Source organism: Eublepharis macularius, chromosome 13 (assembly GCF_028583425.1).
Source record: "Eublepharis macularius isolate TG4126 chromosome 13, MPM_Emac_v1.0, whole genome shotgun sequence".
NCBI lineage: Eukaryota > Metazoa > Chordata > Lepidosauria > Squamata > Eublepharidae > Eublepharis > Eublepharis macularius.
The window spans coordinates 51244991-51267744 of NC_072802.1; the positions used below are offsets into that span (position 1 = coordinate 51244991).

A 22754-nucleotide genomic window follows, 5' to 3' on the forward strand; every position below is an offset into this window, starting at 1 on the left:
GATCAGCATAGAGGTAGTATGTAAACACCTAGTTTCTTTAAATGGAACTAAGTCCTCAGGGCCAGATGAATTGCACCCAAGGGTACTAAAAGAACTTGCAGATGTAATTTCTGAGCCTCTGTCCATTATTTTTGAGAATTCTTGGAGATCAGGTGAGGTGCCAGAAGATTGGAGATGGGCAAATGTTGTCCCCATCTTCAAGAAGGGGAAAAAGGAGGATCCAGGTAACTACTGACCTGTCAGTTTGACATCTATGCCTGGAAAAGTCTTAGAACAAATAATTAAACAGTCAGTCCTTAAGCATTTAGAAAGGATGGCTGTGATTACTAAGAGCCAGCATGGGTTTCTCAAGAACAAGTCATGTCAGACTAAGCTTATCTCTTTTTTTGAGAAAGTTACTACCTTGCTGGATCAGGGGAATGCTATAGACATAGTTTATCTCAATTTCAGTAAGGCTTTTGATAAGGTTCCACATAATATCCTTGCCGACAAGCTGGTAAAATGTGGTTTGGATCCTCTTACTGTTAGGTGGATCTGTAACTGGTTGACAGATCGCACCCAAAGAGTGCTAGTTAATAGTTCCTCATCTTCTTGGAGAAGAGTGACAAGTGGAGGTTCTCAGGGATTGTTCCTGGAACCTGTTCTGTTCAACATTTTTATAAATGATTTGGATGAAGGAATAGAGGGAATGCTTATTAAATTTGCAGATGATACTAAATTGGAAGGGGTAGCAAATACAGTCGAAGACAGAGTAAAGATACAGGATGATCTTGACAGGCTGGAAAACTGGGCTAAAACAAATAAAAGGCTCTGTCAGTTGCACCTCTCCTTCTAGGAGGTGAAGAGGAAATAAACAAACCCTCTGAGGAGGGATCTTTGCTGCTCTGTAGAGAGGGGAAATTGACAAAGCCTTCTGATCTGTCTTTTAAAACTTGGCTTCCTGGCTAACACTGCGACTCCCTTCACGTGAGCGTCCCTTATGTAATTCATCTGTTGTAGTTTTTAACTCTTAGCCTGGGCAGTCCAGAGGCTTCATAGCAACTTCACTCCAAAGCCTCTGGATCAGCCAGGCTGAGTACAGGTAAATATGAGCAGCCCGGCCTTCGACTTTTGGCCTGATCTTCTCATCTTCTAGGATTCAGAATTCAAAACTGACAGAGGATGGGCCCTGGGCTGCAAACCACTTATCCAGATTCCGGTTGCTCACAACCCTGGCCTGACCAGCACAACACAAGGGGCCAAGCAGGTATCAAGTAAAATCATGTCCTTTCTTCCTTTGACAAAAGCTGCAAACAGAGAAGAGGGAAAGGGGTGATTTTACTTTATTATCCCTCATTGCAGCAGCTACCCATTTTGGTAGCTCATTTTACTTTTGAGGCTTGGCTGACCCTCAGAGAGGTGTTTCAAGATGAATGACAGGATGCTTGAGGAAGCAGAAAGCAGGGATATATACCCTCCTTCAACTCCTCCCATGGACTCTTTTGGTGGATCCAACCCTACCACCTCTGCATACAAAAGTTCCATTTATCATTTATTTAACTAAAAATGTTTATATGCCACCTTTCCACCAAAACAGGGTCATCAGGGCAGCTTATTACCAGACAAATACCACGTAAAATAATATCCATAAAAATGCCACCTACTCACATAAACTTGGATAATAACCGTTGACAGACCTCTCTTCTATGAAGTTCCTCAGTGCTTTTAAAAAACATTTGTAAGACCTACACACACATCTCTTACTCTAAAACAGGGGTCCCCAACATGGTGCCCGTGGGTACCATGGTAACCACCTTTCCAGTTGCCTGCTGAGTGTTTTTGAAAGTGGGCATGGTCAGGGGACACCTTTGTCCAGTAAGGCTTCTAATTGGCCACAGGAGATATGATTGGTTGTACAGATTAAAAGACATTCTTTAAACATCTTCTGCCTGAAATGTTGAAGAGCTACTATTAGATTTATGCATAACCTTGCTCCTTGATATTTTGTGACTGGCTCCATCTTCTGGGGCAGTCATTTCATAGTTGACTCCTCTCGATGCAGCAGTTTTGTGGTTGTGCCCACCACCCTGTGTTAGAATTCCAAAGATGCCTACAGTCTCCAAAAGCTTAGGGGACCCTCCTCTAAAATAATATTCGCCCAAGCTCTTTTTGTCTGCCCCTATAAACGTTATTCCCTTCTAAGGGGCAACCCATTACCAGTAGGCCTTGTGAGCAAAGTACCTGCTTTCCAAAATAGGCTGAAGACACAACTGGTGAATGATAATATGGAAGACTTCCACCACCTTCTTTCTAGAATGAGACAACCTCCTCCACATGTCCAGCAGTAAGCTAGAGAGGAACAAAAAACCCCTGAAAATTCATTTATTTCCAGCACAGAACAGAAGGGAGCTGACTGGTACCAAAAATCAATTTGCACTGAGAAAACTTTGTAGGGTGGGGGAGGTAAAAGAAATCAGCGGATGCATTTCGAGATATTTACACTGATTCTTAAACTTCTGCTAGCGTAATCAGATACAATTTTCCACTCCAGCCCAGTACACAATAGTGTACTGGCATCTGTTTCTTTCAGCTGAGTAGCTGGCCTAGTTGCAAAGGCTAGGAAACTGGTCTACATGTCCAACAGAATGAACTGCAAATAAGGAAGTGTCAGGGACTGTGCGACTCCAGACTACAGGAAGGGGATCCTTCCATCTACAGTCTGATGGGGTACAGTCCACTCTAGCACTTCTGGATTCCACCACATTTCGCTATATATGTGGAGATCAGAGATTCCACATGGAACACCCATAGGCGCAATGGCATATACCAAGGTGCTTCATGGTGCCTACTTGCTTCTACTCTGAAGTATCCCTTCACCAAAGCAAAGAGCCAAAGTAAGAAGTGCTTCAGAAAAGCCCAGGAGGTATTACTTTTCTTTCTGCAGGGAAACAGTTGCCTCCATCTTGGGGCGTTGCTGGGCTTGGAACTTCCTAACATTTTTTGGAACTTCCCAACATTCTGTGATTAGCGCCACCTTTATGGAAGCCTTTTTATTACGAAGAGGGGTCATTGCTCAGTGGTAAAGCATCTGCTTGGTGTGCAGAAGGTCCCAGGCATCTCCAGTTAAAAAGATCAGGTAATAGGTGATGTGAACAACCTTGACCTGAGACCAACCTTAACCTAAGACCCTGCTGCAAGTCTGAGTAGATAGTACTGACCCTGGTAGACAGATAGTTTGATTCAGTATGAGGCAGCTTCATGTGCATGTGTGTTGATTACCTGTTCTCATTCCAGAAATGCTCATACAGGTTGGGGACCCTAGTGTAGATCAAGCCATGGTTCCTTTGAAAATTTTGTTCAGCTTTCCTTCTGGTTCTGCTTCATTGTATGGAACCATAACTTGACATGGATGGTGCTGTCCTTCCCCCATACACCTCCCCCCCCACAAACCAGTTCATCATTACTTCTATAATAATGAGTGCAAGCAGCTGTAGGAAAGTCATGGATACTTATTGACCAGTTCTAGTGGCATTATTAACAACAAAACGCAATTCATCTTCCCAAAGGCTTCCAAGGTAAGCGTTTTCCAGGTGTTCTCCAGGAGTGCTCATGTAGCCCCTCAAAAGTAAAGGAGAAGCTAATTGTGGCATGGTGCTGGACTCAGACAAGCACAACTTAGGGATCAAAGGTCCACTCAGCCAGAAAACTCTTCAGATGGGCTTCGGCCAGCCAGTCTCTCTCACTCTAACCTACCTGGTTTGGTTGTTGTAAAGATAAAAAGGAGACAACTCCCATGTATGCTACTTCGAGCTCCTTGGAGGAGAGGCAGGATAAAAAGGTGTCAAATATTTGGGAGTGGTGGAGGGAATCAAAAAACTAAACTGTAAGGAGAACATCAATTATTTGAACCTGCACACTGGACTAATACTGTGCTGAACACATACCTGGAAATGCCTGTGCACTTACTGCAATAGGTAAAGATATCTCAGAAATGTACCTGCTGTCCTCATGTCTTCTCTTCTTAATTACAGACTCCAGCTCAGGTATCACCAGCTCATAAAAAGAAGCAAGTCTGCAAAACACGTGCAGCTAATCTTAACTATAACAGAGCCTTTTTGAGACACAAATTAAAGTGAGGGGAGTCACGAAAGAGTAAAGATCTAAATGCAGAGGAATTGAGAGGGGCTCCAGTTCAGGGACAGGTCACATGATTTGAGCAGATAACCCAGTTCAGTCCCTGTTCTCTCCAGGGTTTTTTTTTTTTTAAGGACTTAGGGTAACAAAGCTATGAAAAAATCTCTAAGATCTTGGAATGCTGCTACCAGGGGACTAGATGAACCAAAGGTCTCACCTGGTATAATGCAGTATCTTTCACATGTATCTTCGTGTCTATAAGCAGCCATAAACAAACTTCCTAATCTTCCTTTTACTGATGCACCCTTAGCAGTGTGGAACAGATTATTTAAAAATTGTGCCCCACAGATAGCTGACACACAATTGCTTAAAATGAGCTCAGATATGCCAACGTTATTTTGATGCTCGAGGAAGACAATCCCAATGGCAACCCTTCCTCACAGCATTTGTGGGTCTCTGCTTTCATTTCCCTGGAGCTTGTGCAGGACATCTTTGCATACTGTGTCAACGCGGGTCAGGCCTGTCCATTCCCTGCTCCCCCTCCCAACCGTGGCCTTGAAATGGACTCGTGTACCCAAACTCAGTGCATCATCACTGGGAAGTGACAGTTTAGCTTCCTCAGATACATTTCTTCCAGGTGGATATGAAACCCAAGCAGTTCCTAAAAATATACCTGTAACAGAAGTCATGCTTTTGGAATGTTTGGCAAGCCAATGGAAAGACATCCAGAAAGGCCCAAAGGGTGATACAAGTATCACACAAGTACAGCACAATGTCCTTCAGTTCCTAGGAAGGAAAAAAAAATTAACAGTAAATCAACAACAAACAAATCAGGCAGGGTTTGGGGGTTTAGCGGTGACGAATCTGTTTTAACTGTAGAAGGTCCCAGGTCCAGTCCCCAGCATCTCCATTTAAAAGGATCAGGCAGTGGGTGGTGTGGAAGACCTCTGGCTGAGACCCTGGAATGCTGCTGCCAGTCAAGAGTAGATAATACTGACCTTGCCAGACCAAGGGTCTGACTCGGTATAAGACAGCGTCACATATTAATGTGTTCAAATTCCCCCCATCCAATGTTACTGTCTTATAAAACACACAAAAGCTGCCTTATACCATCGGTCCAACTTGCTCAGGGTTACATGCTCTAGGGTCTTGGCTTGAGACTTTCAGCACATGCAACTTGAGATTTTTTGACTGGAGACTGAACCTAGGGCCTCCTCCATGCAAAGCAACAGCCTATTGGGTATAGAACTGGTATAAATGAGCCCCGGCGTTAGGCAGAATGAGGCAGTCCACCCCAGGAAGCAGACTCAGGAGTACTCTTAAAAGGCAGCAAATTGCTGAGTATATAGTTAATATATGTTTAGTACCATGGTAGGAAGAAAGACACTCTTCTTAGTTTGTTGGCCTAGACAAGGAAGCATCTTGGACTATCACTGGCTCCCAGGCATAATGAGTTTGTGGGAAATGTAAGATCTGGCAGTGTACTTAAAGTGCAATATTTGCAGAGGTGATTTATCCAATACTACAAAAAAGTCTACTAAAAATATAGGACACACATTGAACACTATGCAACAAAGAACTGCATGGGACTGCAATTAAATGAATATTTCAACTTGCTATGCAGTATTAATTCCCCTCCAGTACTGCTATGGCCCTCTTGCCTTACCTCAAAAAGTTTTCTCCCCCGCTTTCCTTTTTCCACATCTGCAGAAGGAAGCGTGGTACCCCACACCCAGTCCTTAAAATTTCAAAACTAACACATTAGGAACAAAATTAAGCCTCTTGCATTCTCTTCTTCCCCTCCCTTGGCCATTTGCAGCATGGGGGAGGGCAGAAGGATTCATCCTGCTTCTTTAAAAGAAAGAAAGCATTCAGTGATATTTTAAGAGAACATAAACAAAATTAATAGCCTTCTTTTAAAATGTGGAAGCAAACCATACCCAAATTCATGTGATTGGGAAAGCTGCCTCACTCAGTCACAGGACAGGCAAGAACAATGATTACTAGTGACCATGTGCAGGGTGAGACATAAGTCTTGAGGGGGAGCATGACTATGGCCAGGTTTTAAGGCAGCCGGGAGGAAGGATGTTAGTCATAGCAAGCCTCCCCCCCACACCTGCAGGGACATGTCCCCAGGAGACGTCCTCCTGATCCTTTCCTCCAGTTTCTGTGGCTCAGCTGAGGCACCTTCACACCGCAAGCCACACGCATACAGAATGTTGCTGAACACCTAGAAGGCAAAGGGCAGGCTTGTGAACGTGTCAGAGTGGAATGCAACCAGGCGCACTTCACCTGTGTCATCACCTGCCTGAGGTTATCTGCTCCCCACTGCTTTCTGGCATATTTTTTCAGCACAGAGCTTGTGTGTATTGCCACCAGGAAGCAGGAGATGTAGCCAGCTCAGATTTCACTGTCTCTATGCAACTGCTTAGAAAGTTTTACTAAAGTCTACACTGAAAATTAAGCTGCTTATAAAAAGTACACAGAGGTGCCCAGAAATATACCCAAGAAAAATCAATACCTGAAGGACTGTAGGCACAATTTCATCCAAGTCATTGAAGTAGCTTGGCTGCTGAATAAAGATGTTTTCTTGGGGGAGGGGATGGGGGGGGAGATAGAAAATTGTTTTCAGGCTGGTTAAAACATTTAGCTCCAAACATCCTCAGACTAACTAGGACACCTTTCACATTTCCCCCTCAAATAGCACTGAATTCATACTGCATGGGTGCTACAAAAAAAGACCATTTCCACACAGGTTATCTGCCCCGAGTTCAATCCTTTTGAAAAGCATTTTTTTTCCTGTTTCTCTGCAGCATCGTGGTGCATTCATGTACCTCCAAGGGTTTCCCCAGCTTTTCTCTATCTTTCTCAAACTTGCTTTGCTCTGAAGTTTGAAGGAACATCACAGTAAAACCACGATGGCATTAGAATATTGCCATATTGATATACTGGTGCAGCAGGTTCTCCGAATTCTCATCTTTCATTTTTTTATAAATTAAGTCTAGGCCCCATCCCTTGCAGAGATATAAGGAAAAAAGGATATCTTTACAAGGGAAAGGGCTAGGAACATAATTTTTTTATGAAAGCTAAGAATTCAGAGAACTTGCTACACCTGTAGTTGCAATGGTATATCAACAGAACAATATTCTAGTACCATTTTTTTTTAAAAATGCAAAAGCCCTGGTAGAACAGGGAAGGGGGTGGCTGCTGCTGGGGGTTGGGGCAGGGAAACTGCATGGGAATCTGACGTGTGGAAAATCCCATTACTGCTGTGATTTATCTGCAATTGTACCTGCAACAGGGAAACCACAAAATCCCATCTCTGTGTGGATGACACCAGAGACACAGGGCAGACCTTAGACTTATGCTTCCAACCTCAAGTCTTCCTCATAAGGCAAATGCAGGGGAGTGCCACTCTCATTAGTAAATCTGCTGATTCTTCCCTACATGCTTGCGAAGGTGCCACATACTGTAGTTCTCCCTAGAAAATACCAGTCTGGAACAGCAAATAACACGTTGGACTTGCACTGGGAAGATCCAGATTCAAATTCTCATTCAGCCACGAAACTTAAAGGTGTGGCCTTGAGCCAATCACTCTCTTAGCCAGCTTACCCTCACAGGATTTATTACATTTTTTTTTTAAAGGGCCAAATGCTAAACATCTTGCCAAGCAATATAATGCCTCCATATTTTTATTTCTAAAGCTGAAGACTCAGGCAAGGAGCTCTCAGAATATACCTCAGTGGGCCTTCTTCAGGCCAGGATGTCCAAAGGGAAAGTAAAAATAAAACGCCTAATTGCTGATTGCTTGGAGCGCCATAAGAAACAAGTGGATCACATGGCACTGGTTCTTTGCCAGCTGGCTTCAGCCTCAAGCCTTTAAAAAAATCAGATGGCAACAGAATTCCAGCAGCATGAGACGTGTCTTTATCCAACATACCATTCCGCATTCAATGAATCTTTGCATGGTGCCACTGAAACATTTATATATCTTAATTATCCCCCCTTTAAAAAAAATAATTCTACAATAATGGGCCTCAGGCTCTACCACCTCAGAGAATGGACTGGGGAAGTTGCACTGTGGGAAGGGACTTTCTACCCTCTCTCTGTTTTTTCAGCTCTACATCATCCCTCCGAGGTGTGATTTATCTCTCTCAAGAGTTCCTCCACTCAGCCATTCAATTGGAAGGGGGGGTAGCCTCCACCAAGTGCTGCTTCTTCCCCAGTCCAATTCTCCTTCTAGGACCCCTCATGTACGCACACTATGAACTGGAAAAAGACCTCTGCAGGAGAGCTGATCACAGGTGGCCCAGTCTCTCATCTTCTTTAGCTTCTATGTCTTATTAGTTCTCATTTGCTTGCCCAGGGGGAAACGTGTTACACCTTCAGATTCTACAGATTAGACTTCATTATTCAAGTCTGCATCTCTATGCATTTTTTAAAATTACAGTGTTCAGGCTGTCTTAGACCCATTGTCACATGGCTTGCAAGATCATGTGCCTCCAAATAAGCACACCTGACACTGGAAAATACTTCAGTGTAGACATCTTTTATGGTCTTTGCAGATCTCATTAAGGGTCAATCTAGTGTAGCATACTGTTCCCAACAGTCAGATGCCTCTGGAAGCTCACTAGCAGAGGACAAAGGCAAAGACCATGCCACATTATTTATCCTCAGAGTCTAGTCCCCAGAGTATACTACCTCTGGACATGGAGTTCCCATCTAGCTAATTCGATATATTCTACCATGAATCTCTTTAATCCTTGTTTAAAGCCACCTAAGCCGATGCCTACCCCATCCTGAGGTTATGAATTCTGAAAACAAATAATTGTCTTGACATCTTCAATGTTCCATAGCAAATCACAGAAGAACAGCCTCTTTTTAGTCTGTTACAGCTGTTAGGTAACTTCCTGGCTACCCATAAGGAAAGCATGGAGCCTAGCTGATTAGGGCACAAAAGAAAGCATCCTAAGTCTCCTTTCACTCACGCAAGATTTCTTCTGAGTCTCTGCTCCCACTACAGACCACCACCACTCCCATGATGCATTCTACACTGTTCCTAAAGGTCCACTGACCACCCCAGCTGCATTTCAGGCAGCACAGCAGACTGCAGCGGGAATGGGGAGGTGAAAAACTCACATGCCAAAATGACGTCTTTATCCCTCTAATTAGTAATGAAAACAAGAAAGTTAAAGGACCAAAATGTTCTAAACCCTGATTTCAGAGCCCCTCCCCTAAAAAAAAAAAACCTTCACCCCATCTTATCTACAACTAACCAATCATCTTGTGGAGTAGAGCACTGTTGCCTTTTCCAAACAGCACACAGAGATCCAGAATTTTGGGGATATCGAACAAAAAGTTATTGTAAAGAATTTCTCCAAAAACAGACGGTGTGATGAAATGATCCTAAAAGGAAGAAGAAATAATACATCGAAACAGGGTTAGCAATAAGTAGCAAAATCTCTGGCATGACAACAGTAGCGGTGAAGGGATATTGTATATTGCAAGACCACCAGAGGAATGCAGGGCACACATCTGCTGTGATGTAAGGCGGGTAGCGTGAGCACAAACCTCTGCCTATATACAGAAAGACGAAACCTTCATTTAGGACCAAAGCGGAAGAGCCTCAAAAACTCTCCCTCAATTTTGCAGTTTTTTCCAGAGCATCCTCTGCATTCCTGCACTCACATAGCATGTGTTTGGGGTTGAAGTATCAAAGTATTTTTTAAAAAAAAATTAGGAAAGGAGTGTGCGGGACTTGAAGAGGTTTTAAAGGTCAGAAGCAGCACCATAAACTGAACCTGGAAACAAGCAGGTAAGCAACAGGAACATTTCAGAATAGCAGTCAAATGAACAAAGCAACCAGATCCGTATCACAACACAACTGAGACTTGCGTCTGGGGGGAAATGCTGTAAGCCACAGGATAGAGCAGGATACAACTCAAACAAAAAAATCCTATATCAGAGGGTAATTTGTGAGCATAAATGAGAGGAGAAAATGTTCTTTCCCATTAAGGAAAAAAGTGCAATAAACAAATACATACTGGACTTCTATTCATGGATGACCAGGAATAGTATTTGGATGAAAAAAGGAATACACAAGCGAAGGCTATGAAGAGAAAGATATTAGGAAAGAAAAACAGAAAACAGCTATTTTTTCCCCAAAGAAGAGTGTATACATAATTCAAATGTATGCAGAGCAGAGAAGTGGGTATTTACTTTGGATTCCTTGTGAGTGGACATTCGGAGGAAAGTTAAGAAAACATTCCGATGAAGGTGTTTTGTCAAGTCGTTCACTTCTGGAGCCAAATCCACGGCCATGTCAAACTTGCGAGGGGCATGGCGCAGGTATGAATCCAGGCATTTCTGGAGTGTCTCATCGAATACTACCTGCAGCAAAGAGAAAAGTGTCATGGGAAATTGGTTGAGGAGGCCAAATTATATGCCAGGTGACAGGATATGTCTACAGCACCAAGTTGAGTGTTGAATCACTGGTGCTTGAATTAAGGCTGCTCAAATGAAACAAACGCTCCACAGAGCTCAGGGAAACCACTTTTAAAGGCTCACTTCCAAATATTTGTGGCAGTGCCCTGGCACCCATCCTTTTTAAGGTAATATATTACTTCTTTCTTAGCACTTTGCCCAGAGTAGAAAGTGTCTTATAATTAGGAATGTCAAGCAATGTGAACAATCTTTCATGGTTTAATTGTCTGCCTTTAATCCAATTGAATAAATTTGCCTACCAAATCCTCAGAATGGTCCTTTTGGTGATACTGAAGGAACTGAAAGAGAATTAGTTTTGTTGGATTGTAAATTAGAAAATGCCATCTTAGATATTTTCTTTCTCCTTTTTTTACTGTATTAATGTAGCAGAATTTTTAAAAAAATAATAATTATGCATTCAATTCTCAGCCACACTGACTGAAATTTTTAAAAGGTGAGGGGGATGAACTAAAGTTGCTGGGCAACTCTGACACCGAAAAGCAAGCTTGACTATATCTGCATGGCCCCATCTTGGTCACAGCAGATTGCGATGGAACTTGAGGAATTGCCCTGTGTATATACAGATCCCTGTCCCAAGAACTCAAGATGGGTTGCACTACAAACCCAAAAGCATGCACATATCAATAGATTTCAAACATTTTTTTTTAATTGCTAACATCAAAAACTACAAAAAAAAAGAAAGGGAAAAAGGGAACAGGGGGAGAGGGAAAGAACAACATATAAAAACACACACACTACATCTACAAGTATTGTATTCCCTTCATAATACAATTATTTAAAGTTAAACTTTCTAATATGCTATTAGATTGGTAGATCTTATAAAATACAAACTACAGTCAGGATCAGGTCTTCTTCTCCCCCCGCCCCCCGGGGGGATTTCAGACATTAAAAGCACATTCATTTGTTTTATAATTCCTTTGCTGTTCACCAAGTGATGTTACCTGGCACCAGAATTTATCATGTGGCAGAGCCAAAAGCCAATCCAGATCATCTGCAATGAACCTGGCCCGTTCTAAAAACTCCTCCAGCAGTGCAGGATCTCTGGATTTAGGTGGTGGCTTATACAGCACAAAAGAGCGTTCTGTTTTCTTTTCTGGATGCTGCGGAAAAACAAAATGCCACAAGTGTCAACAAGCCAACTGAAATACTAAACAGTAGTCCTTAAGAATTGCTGTTTGAGCTGCTCGCAAAAGTCTTGACAGCCAGAGACACGTCTCACATTGGAAGGAAACTTGGCTTGTGGTTAGCAAGAATCCACTCCTCATATTTGCTCCCTTTAGCATATGCTGGCAGCTCTCCATTCTCTCAAATCACAAAGGCGCTGTACAGCAGCAGTTTCTGAGATATTCTATTTTATAATACCACCTTTGGAATCCCATATGATTTACTACATTCTTCTGCTCTGATCCCATTAAGATAAGTAGCTAACAGTCTTTTCCAGGTTCAGTCACTTCTCTACCTTTCCAAGTTTCCAAAACAGCCAGAAAGCATCCTTTGGACATGATGCATGTTTACATTGTAGAATCTTGCACTGACAAATCATGCTCATAGTGTGAAGCTGGAAAATCTATATTCTGAAATTGGGTAAAGATGATAATTTTCCAGAGACACGGAAACAGTGTTGTGGGATTGGCATTATATTGTTATCTCGGCCCTCATCCATTTTATCCTCACTTCATCCTCCTTTTATCCTATGAAGTAGATTAAGCTAAGAGTGTATGACCAACCAACAGTCACCCAGTTAGCTTCTTAGGAGTGAGGATCTGAATGCAGATCTTCCCAGTTCAACACTCTTTAACTATTACACAATACACGGGCTCTCTTTCAAAACACTGTCTGTAGTTACACACATTTCTGATCAAATCTGTTTTGCAGTTTGCTTGAATCAGAGAGCTCACTGTGGTGTTAGATAAACCACTGCAGGGGCTACAAGAAGGAAAACATTAAATATGCTTTGTTCCCAATGGGACTTCAATGCATAGGTAAACACAGAAGTGCCATTGGTCTCCTCATTCTGGGTGAAAAGTACAGCAAAGCTACGAACGGTGGTATTGGATGTGGAGTTCAGCTTCCTGAGAATTACAACTTTAATTTTAAGAATGCCAGTTTCTAGTCCTTATGTTGGCAACACTTGGTAGAATGTCAGAAGCAAAGAAGTTGTGAAACAAGATTCCCAGTCGTCAGAGGGTGAGGCTTCAATGCCCTGTATAGCCTCTCCCCATGACTAGGAGAAGCACTGCAAATCAAGTAGAATGAATTATGAAAGCCGGTGTAGTATAATTACTGGAGCATCAGATGAGATCTGAATAGTCTAACTTCAACCCTGCCCCCATGAAATCGTGAAGTTCGCTGAGTGATCTTGGGACCATTAACTGACTTTCAGCCTAACCTGCCCTCAAAGGGGTTTTGAGGATACAATGGAGGAAAGGTGAACTACATACAATGCCTTGAGGTCCTTTGAAAAAGGACAGGATAAAAACTGATTGACACATCATTTCAGACATTACATGATTTTCTAAAAGAGTCAAAGGGTTCTTGGTTCACATCCAGGAGCAAACTGGGACGGTAGATCCAGGACTAGCCCAGGAGCCAGAGCTGTATTGATTTTTTTCCCTTTACATTGGCCTAAATTCTAAATTTACATTTCTTTGACAGCATGTTGCCCCATGCCATTTTGCAAGCAGAGCTTAACTCTGACCCCACCATAGTGTTGTTGCAGATTTATTTTAAGCACAGAACACATACAATCCTGGCCAAGCTGGACTAGGTTTGCCAGGTGTGCAGAAAGGGAAAAAACAGCCTTTGGGGCCAGAAAAATAACAGATGAAGCCATTTTGATATAGGAACAGCCACTGTGATATACCCATTAAGAGTTCAAATCCCTGCTCAGCTACGAAGCTTGATGGATGAACCTAGATCATTTGTTATCTCCCAGCACAAGCCACCTCACAAGCTTAGCATGAGGGGGGGGGGAATCAAGGAAGAAAGGCCAATGTAGGCCATGCTGAGTGCCAAATTAATTGTGATGGTATCATTGCCTCTGACCTATGGATGCTGCCACCATTTTAAAATCCAACAAGGCAATTTCAAAATGTTGTGAGGGCCTAATCCTAATCAGGCCCACACCACAGCAGAATGAGCTGTTCCTATCCCCCAACTCCACTACGTGTGCCTTTCCAAGTGCTGAAACAGCCAGGGGGAGGGAGGGGCTGTTTCGGCACTTGGAAAGGCACATGGGCAGGGAGAGTATAGAATAGTAACTCATCCCATCACACTGTGGGCCTGATCCAGGCCTGGCCTCACAGCATGTTTAAATTGCCTCATTAGGCTTTAAAATGGTAGTGCATCCAGAGATACAGTATTGTTTGGCTCTGGCCTTCTTTGAAGTAGGCTAGGATTTTTTTTTTAAAGTGATATAAATAAATCCTCCCCTTCCTCCCACAGCCTTTTTTGGGGTCAAGCTGAAGTAAATGAATAGCCTTGTGCTACATTTCACCTGCAGACCCACCAAAGGCTGATAGGCTCTGCCCAAAACTACATGCCCAAAACTGTTCTGGGCTCCACCTCCTGGCTTCGCCCCCAAGGACCATTCCAAACTCTGTCTCCACCAGGCCCCAGCAGCCCAATTCAAAAGGACCCAACACAACTGTTATGCTGTGCACATCAAACCTTCTAAAACTCCTCCCTTGCCATCACAAATGTTACATGGGAGACCCTGTACTTCGAACTCTTGGTCAGTTTTACTTACGCCACTTATTGAAATTAGATGACAACGCATTAAACTTTACTGAGAAGAGCACTCCACTTACCAATGCTGGTAAAGTTTTCAGCTTCCCAGTCAGCAAATCCTTCTCTGTAAGCTGGAGCTCATCCAGGGGTAATGCTGGCATTCTGCTGTGTTATCTTTGCCTTTAAAAACACATGTGCACAGACATACACACACACAAAGGTAGCATCAGAAACTTTTCAAGAACCAACAACAAACAAGGCAGGTTGCTTCTGGTTCAACAGGTGCACTTAGAAACATGAGCTGTGTTTTCACACAAACAAGGTCTAGCGTTAGAGGGAAAATAGAAGAATTGTTGCATGAGGCCCAAAAATCTACATGCTTTAAAGTGACCTGCCATTGCCATCTATTTATGAAAAGGCATCAAAGAAATCTTAAGGGGCAGTGAACAACAAAAAACTAAAGGAGTATCCCAAAGAATACTTGTGTGACTAATACCAAATCACTTGCACTGCACCACATATTTCTGCTGGAAAAGGGAAGTCAAGAGATGCTCTGGTGGGGCAAGTCCAGGAACCTCTGGGAAAGTCATAACCTCAACAAGATAGGGAGAGCCACCCTCACCCTCCTTATTTTGACCTAGCACCTAATACCAAAGAGGTATAACATCTCTGAGTATGGAAGTTCCATTTCACTATTTGGTCATCTTAGGCTTTGGACAGGCAGTTCTATTTTGAGAAGAGAAGGGTATGCTCAAAGCTCTTTGGGTGCAGATGACACAGGTGGAAATTTGAAGAAAGCTAGCCACCATAGCTAGTTTCTCAGGACACATTAGGAAAACAGTATAAGCCAATACCACCAGACCTATTAAGACTGTTGTGCATACATGATTGGGCAGTTACCACAGGTTGGGGTCCCAAGAACTATCAAATGATTCCCCACCCCTACCAATACAATAAAAACTGGACATGCATTTTTCTGGGCTATTTAAAACATTCTATTTGCTTTCATTATTACATTCCTTCCCACCTTCACAAGGAAATGGTGGCAGGGGTCAATTTGCTTGGCATAGGGAAGGATGCAGTAAAAAAGCACAGGCAAGCAATGCGAAGTATAAAGAACTGCCCTCTTTTTTTAAGTTACAAGGTGTAAACCTTGGGGACACAACTCCCTTGTCAGTTGCAGATTTGGATCCCCACAAAACTTCCCACTCAGTCATGATACTCATCAGGTGACATTGGGCCAGTCACTCTCAGCCTAAAACCTACTGAACTTCACAGTTATCGTGATTATAAAGCAGAGGATGGGGAACTATGTGCCACGCTGAGCTCCTTGGAGGAGAGCAGGATTTTTAAAAAAGAGATTTGATAGCCAGACATCTGCATACAGACAATTTTTGCAAATTGGAGAAAATACAAGGAATTGGATTGCAGTCCATGGGCCCCAAGGCTTGAACGTATGCTTGTTCCCCTATCATTCTTGACTAATAGGGACAAATGCAAAGCAGAATTCCTAGTGTTGGTGATAGGGATAGTAAGCAGGTGTCTAATTTTTCTGGGGATACCATCTCTATCTCCAGTGGTGAACAATAGCATGGGGCAAGATGGGGAAGACTGAATGTTGGACACACAATTGTGTCTGTTCTTTTCTAGCAAGCAACACCTGAAGGGACCCAGAATGCACCCAGAAGAGGCAGCTGCTACAACTGGCTGATTTGGGGAACTATTAAGGGCATTCAGTTTCCAAAAATGATCATCTAGATGTCTCTAGAAACTAAAAGACCAGGCATGAAATCAGAAGCCTTCTCCTATTGCTTACCCTCAGCACCTGGTATTCAGAGCAGATTGCATCTATACATTGATATACATTTATCTATCCTATCTGCTATGCAATTTTCTTCTTTCTACAAATTAATCATTCATTGTGACAGACAGTCCACAGGACTACAAAACAGTGAAGTGTAAGAACACTTCAACCGCTCCTTTCGGTGAGATCTAAGCAGCAGAACTTCCAGGTGCCATCACTGAGCCTCTGTCAAACTTGCTTACTATAGGTAGTTATCTGCTTTTATTTACATCTCTCCTTTTTTTGCTGAGGCTCAAGGCAGATTGATACTTTCTTATATAGCAACAGGAACATCCAATAGAATAATCAAATCACAAATCCTAGAACAATCACCTCTCTCACACTTTAAAAAAAATATTTTAAAACATCACATCAAGTTAACAAAGAGTGAAGAGATAATCATTCATATACTTGCATGTATAATTTACTGACTGGATAATAATATCCAAGATAATAATAACTACTGACTGGATAATCTACACCACACCTGATTAACAATTCACGTTTCCACCCCTTATATTCAAGATAAATCTGCACCATTGAGGACAGTATAGAAAGAACATACAGCAATTATGGTAGTTTTCCAAGTGCGTTCCAGGGAACTGTGGCATCCCTTGGAAATTCCTAAATAACAAGTTCTCTAATGACAGTCAAACTTCCATGGAAGATGTTTTGCCTTCCATCATCTTGCCTCATGCAGCTACAAAGGTGCATTTCAGACACAAAACCATGGTTTAATTAAACTATGGTCAATAGACTGTCTGTTAACTAATTAGATTTCATCCTACACAGAATGTGAAATCTTGGTTTTATGATAGTTATTAAACACAATCTTATATATGGTTTTGTACGATGTCCAAATGCAGACATCCTGGCATTCTCAGGCACCACCCTCACTGCAATGCAGGCTGAGAGATCAACAGGGGACACAGCAAAGCAATGAAATCAGCATTTTCCAAGGCAAACCAAGATTGAATTATCATTTGTGAACCAAATCCTGGTTCTACAACTAACCTTTTTAAAAAATAAATCATCATTTTGCATTATGTCTAAACCAAGCCACAGGTTGTACCAGATGACAATGAAGCCTACAAGGCCTGGACCATGTGTTCCCTAGAATGTACCTCAGGATCCTCTGAAACACCGAAGGATTCTGCAGAAGGAACACAGGGGTCCTCACTATACAGGGCAGAAATAGTTCCTTAGGCTAGAAAATCTGGAAGCAGCTGTGCCACAAGATGAGGCACAAGAAAAGCCATCACATGGCCATTCAATACAATGCTTAGTTCAAACATTGCTGGATGGATCACAAGGCACTAGAATCCTAATGATCCCTGTAGAGGAACAGTGCCAGAGGGCTTCTGCAACCTCCTATTATATTACTCAGGCAAGCCAAAATGAAGATTAATCAATAAAGATTTTACCAAAAGGACAACCTACACAGGTTGCTGCTTTACTGTTTTTAAAATACTTTAGCTCACAAAATACAACAGCTGCTAGGTCCCCCCCCCCCCCAATCTTGAAGCTCTCCTATACCATATGAGAAATTCAGCAGCTAAAGCTTTTTCCCCCAACTTGGAGATGCAATGAGGAGGAGGGGGCTGCCCTTGCTCATTTTCTACCTGCCTTGTAGCTGTGAAAGGAACAGGAGCCTTACGGTAGGGGGGGAGGGAGAGGAATGTTTTCTTATTCACACTATAGCTTCATTCTCTGCCTCACATCACTATTCTATTTCCAAAATTCATAACCCGTCTTTTTGCCCTTTAAAAAGCTCAGGCCAGTTTTTCCCCCGTTGTCATTTCCCTTTTACAAAAAAAAAAAACCGTAAGGGGCACTATGATTAAGCTTACAACTGGCCTCCCTCGCCCCCGACTCAGAGCACACTCATTGGCCAAAAGGACAAAAGCAGCCTCTCTGCATTACAGAGCTCAGTTCCCTGGGGTAAATGGCAGCTGTGGTGTGTGTGTTTGTGTGGAATCTATGGCATTATAGCCCACTAGGGGTGCCAGCCTCCAGGTGGGGCCTGGAGAGCTCCCAGAATTACAACTCATCTCCACACCACAGCGATCAGTTCCTCTGGAGAAAAAGGTTTCTTTGGAGGGTGCATTCTGCGGCATTATACCTCAATGAGGTCTCTCCGCTCCCCAAACCCGCTTCCCCAGTGTCTGAAGAAGGGAGCTCTGACTTTTGAAAGCTTATATCCTTGTTGGTTTCTAAGGTGCCACTGCTGTTCCACTGCAGACCAGCATGGCTACCCACCAAAAAACTGCCCTCCCCAGACTCCACCCCCAAACCTCCAGGAATTTCACAACCGGGAGTTAGCAACCCTACGCCACGTAGGAGACTTCTCCTCAGCCCCACCCTTCACGAAACGCCCAGTCAGCCACTGACCCGCTGTCCGAACGAGCCACCCGGCCTCTCTCTCCAACTTCCCCGGCTACTTTCAGTTCTTTCTGAAAGGTCTACAGCCCCCTGCCTGCTGTCGGCCAAGTACTTCCGGTGCGTCAAAAACCACATCCGGTTTGCGAAGGGCCGCCTGAAGAAGTTGCTTCGGGGTTTCTGCTTCGGGCGGAGTTCAAAGAGGTGCTCCCCTCCAGGCAACCGTCAGCCTTCCTCCTCTTTCCTGAGGAAGAGGGTTGCCGACTGCCTGGAATGCAAAAAAATTCCCCTGGCCTTTTAATAGAGGTTTATAGACACGTTCTGCACCAGGTGAGCTTATTTATCTCCCTGCCGTGAAAAGCTTTAAATGCTCATTTCCATACGTGAAGCCTCTATTAAAGGGTCAGGCATCCCCCCCCAATTTGGGGGGGGGGGCAATCCTAGTGGGGAAGGGTGGAGAAATGGGTCCTGGTCGACACACATATCATGTAATTTATGCCCAGTTGAGGGGCTTTAGTTTGGTTTAAATAGTTTTCTTTCCAGCTCTCACCCAAATAGATTCTCGGGGTAACTTATAAAGCCTCTAAATGCAACTCTTCATAATAATATATCATTAAACGTTAATATGTAACAATAATATAACGTTAAAATCTTTTTAAAATCAGCTTTTAAAATCCCCAAGCACAGCTTTTTGATTTTCCCCAACATCGCTCCCTCCCCCAAACAACTGTGGAGTAATAACTTGTTTATAGTAACAAATTGATGCAGAGCACTGATAAGCTTTTGAGTTCCTCCTGAACTTTCCATCAGGCTTGGCTTACTTTACTTTACTTTAATTGAATTTTTAGTAGTACAAGAAACGTGAAACTAGGTGGGGGAGGGGGAGGATGTTTGGAATAATTACAATTAAATAAAATGGAGTTTAATTCCAAGTAGACCTACTTAGGATTGCTCCCAAAAAATCTTGTTGTAGTATAACTAACAATTGCAGTTCAATATGTAACGAAGAGTAAAACACTGGTGCCAAAAGGCTATCAAACAAAGCTTTTGCAGCAATCAGTTTGTTAGTCTTTAAAACTGCCACAAGACTATTTGTATTGTGAAACACTAACATGATTACCATTCTGGAAGCTTTCTAACATGGAATCAGACACTAACAAGATATTTACTAATAAACTCCAACAGTATATGGCCCAATTACACAATACAATTTTAATGAGTTGGGTTTGGGTTCCAAAATGCAGCTGCAAAATGGGGCTACTAACCCCTCCCCCTCACATACACACTTTCAGTTCAGGAAAATTGTACAGGGGAGCAGAAGCCTCTCCTTCCCCCACATTGGGCTCTGCGAACAGTTAAAACACCGTTCCTCAAATCTGCCCTGTGGCTGCAGAGAAAGCAAGTTAGATCTGGGAACCGGGACCCAATTAGTTAATATTGAGGGACCCAATTAGTTATATTGAGTAGTGTGGCCCTTACTAGCTTTGTAGAGGTGGTTATGGTGTTAGACTGTGTCTGGAGAGACTCATGATTAAACTCCTAAGCTACAAAGCTCACATCCAGTCTGCGTGTATGCATGTGTGTGCTATCTCACTCTGCCTAGCCTACTTTACAAGGTTTTTATAAGGATAAAATGGAAGAAAGCAGGGATGCTGCCCTGAGCTCCTTGAAAGAAGAATAAGATAAAAATCTGATTATAAATGTTTACATCATCTACATATCATCTGAGGGCTGATTCCTGAGTATATATATTTGAGTGTTTTTATTATCCATCTGTGGCATATGCATATGCTGTTTGGGGAAAAGGACAGGTATATAACTAATCTGAATAATAAAACTGTGTTAAAAAGTTTACAATAATGCTTATTTCAAAGCCATTTCATATATTGTAATGGATTGGTTTCTGTTTCTTTTAAAATTGTAACTGTAAGTTGTTCTATAAAGTTAAATTTTAAAAAAGCAAATGTTATTTTTTTAAAAAACAAACAAACCTGCCCTGCTAGATCAGATGCAAAGTTAATCAAACTCCAGAATTCTATTTCCCAACACCAACCAAATTATTTGGGAAATCTACATGCAAGACATGAAGATAACAGCCCTCTCCTTACTGTCCACAAACTCTGGCATCCAAAGGTATATACTGCTTCCATTTAACTATGGTCAATAAGGCATTAATAGACTTATCCTCTGTGCCTTTCTTTTTGCAGCCATCTGTGAGAGGAATGAGGCTGTATGTTCCTTTTTACCTTTTTGTTCTTTTTGCTAGGAGCGCATAGGACTACTCTGCCAGGTAATTAAACTTTCTTTACACTGGTGACCCAGTCACAAAGATTTGATTCTTGTTTGTTTCACTAGATTACTTTCTCCCCCAGCATACTTGCAACACTGTGCTCCCTCCCTTCTTTCTAGTGTCCTTTCTTCCCAGACTCAGGACATTCTGACCTCATTTTGGAGACAGAGATCCTCCGTGTCCCCTTTCCTAGATGGCTCATCAGAGGATTTCCTTCTGTTGACAGGCTCCTTGGCTAGCACCCAGAGCCAAGTGTCCCTATGCCAGATCTATTTCTGCCAGTTTGCTACCTGCTCTTTTGTATTCCTCCAATTGCTATTCTCCCCTCTCAACTTCACATGTGAGCTTCCTGTGAAGTCTTATTCTCTGCTGTTGTAGCACATATTTCTTCTCTCCCTCTGCCTCCAGTCTTGTTTCTCTAAGGGCCATGCCTCCCCCTGTCCTTGCATTTTCCTGTTTGCCTCTGATTTGCGAGAGCCATGATTTTGTGGCAGGAAACAAGCAAAGATGGTAGGGGTAACACTCCATTTCAGAAAGCAACCATCACTGTGTCTTGTAGTAATGTGCTCTGTTATGTGCAAAGGTCTCTGGTTCTACAGATCTTCTCACCTCAACGTTTGCCCATCACCCAAATACTAGGAAGCCTTCTCCTCTATTCCCCTCTGCTGAAAATCCCCATGCCTTTCATTTTTCCAAGCCTACCCTCCTTATGAAGTCCTCTTCCCCTCACTGATGTACTACACAGCCTTTCATCATCATAATTTGCAACACAGATGCCACTTCTGCACAAACAAGCCACATGTATACTATCACATCTTATATATTTATACCACACTTTTCTCCCCACTGGGACCCTAAGTGGCTTACAATATATTCTCCCCTTGTTTGTTTTGTTCTTGTAGCAACATTCATATGAGGAAGGTAAGGCTGAGAGTGAGTGACTAGTCCAAGGTCACCCAGCGAGCTTCCACAGTAGAGCTGGAATTCAAACCTGGGTCTCTAGTACCCTAGTCCAACATTCTAACCACTGCATCACACTGACTCTCATGACAGCAGACACATGATATGCACAACTGTGGTGCTGTTCTTTTCATTTTTTGTACAGAAGTGGTATCAGCACATTTGCAGCATGAACAATGACAAGGAAAGGTAATTGCATTATGGGCAATGTAATGCTATTTACTGATTATGAAAGATGTTGTAGAATAGGCCTATCCTCCATTCTTTTCTTTTTCCACTGGATGATGCACTAGCAAGTCGACCAAAGTCTCACTATGTAGAATTAGCTAGTAATGTGACAGTATGTAACCCTAATAAGAAGAATCCCATTGCGAAATCCTTTGGTTGTAGAATCCTTTTCTTGGTCACCCAAAATGTGCTATTTAAAGCCCTCCACAGGCTAGGACCCTCATACTGCATCTCCTAGTATACTTCCATGCTCCAGCTACATTCTTCAGACAGCCTTTTCTTTATAGCACCCTCTCAGAACTGTCGGACAGTCCTTTGGAATGGCCTACCAGAGTGGTTGTGGAGGGTGCCTTCACTCACACCATCCAGGGCGACAGTTTTGTTCCAGAGGGCATTTGATAGAAGGCAAATTGTTTTGACTGATTTGCCTGCATTTTTAATTCTGTGTGTTTTTAAACTTTTTAATTGGACTGTTATGTTTGTGTTCTAGCAACTTGATGTTACATTGTTAGCTGCCTTGAATCTGCAAAGATAAGGCAGAATAGAAATGGTTTAAATAAATATTACCTCAAGTAGACCAAAATTGTAGGCAGTTGTGTGAGCTGGTATAGTGTATAGAAGTCTCTTGTTCGAATCTTGGCTTTACCATAAACTCGGCATCCTTCAGGACTTCTCTCCTTCTCTCTCTTGCTTATCTGCAATTCAGAG

The 22754-nt window shown here is 42.6% G+C and overlaps 1 protein-coding gene across 1 annotated transcript in view; it reads right to left on the reverse strand.

The window, feature by feature from the left end:
• Nucleotides 1-18667, reverse strand: part of ASCC2 (activating signal cointegrator 1 complex subunit 2) — a 44276-nt gene extending 25609 nt beyond the window's left edge. Inside the window, exons 1-10 of the mRNA XM_054996406.1 lie at nucleotides 18581-18667; nucleotides 14427-14526; nucleotides 11559-11717; nucleotides 10333-10503; nucleotides 9390-9519; nucleotides 6635-6702; nucleotides 6230-6343; nucleotides 4787-4899; nucleotides 3977-4051; nucleotides 2221-2328 (exon numbers count right to left, since the gene is read on the reverse strand). Of these exons, the coding sequence (XP_054852381.1) occupies nucleotides 2221-2328; nucleotides 3977-4051; nucleotides 4787-4899; nucleotides 6230-6343; nucleotides 6635-6702; nucleotides 9390-9519; nucleotides 10333-10503; nucleotides 11559-11717; nucleotides 14427-14507 (1019 nt within the window). The 5' untranslated portion in view covers nucleotides 14508-14526; nucleotides 18581-18667. The remainder of the gene's footprint in view (nucleotides 1-2220; nucleotides 2329-3976; nucleotides 4052-4786; nucleotides 4900-6229; nucleotides 6344-6634; nucleotides 6703-9389; nucleotides 9520-10332; nucleotides 10504-11558; nucleotides 11718-14426; nucleotides 14527-18580) is intronic.
• Nucleotides 18668-22754: the final 4087 nt, after the last annotated feature.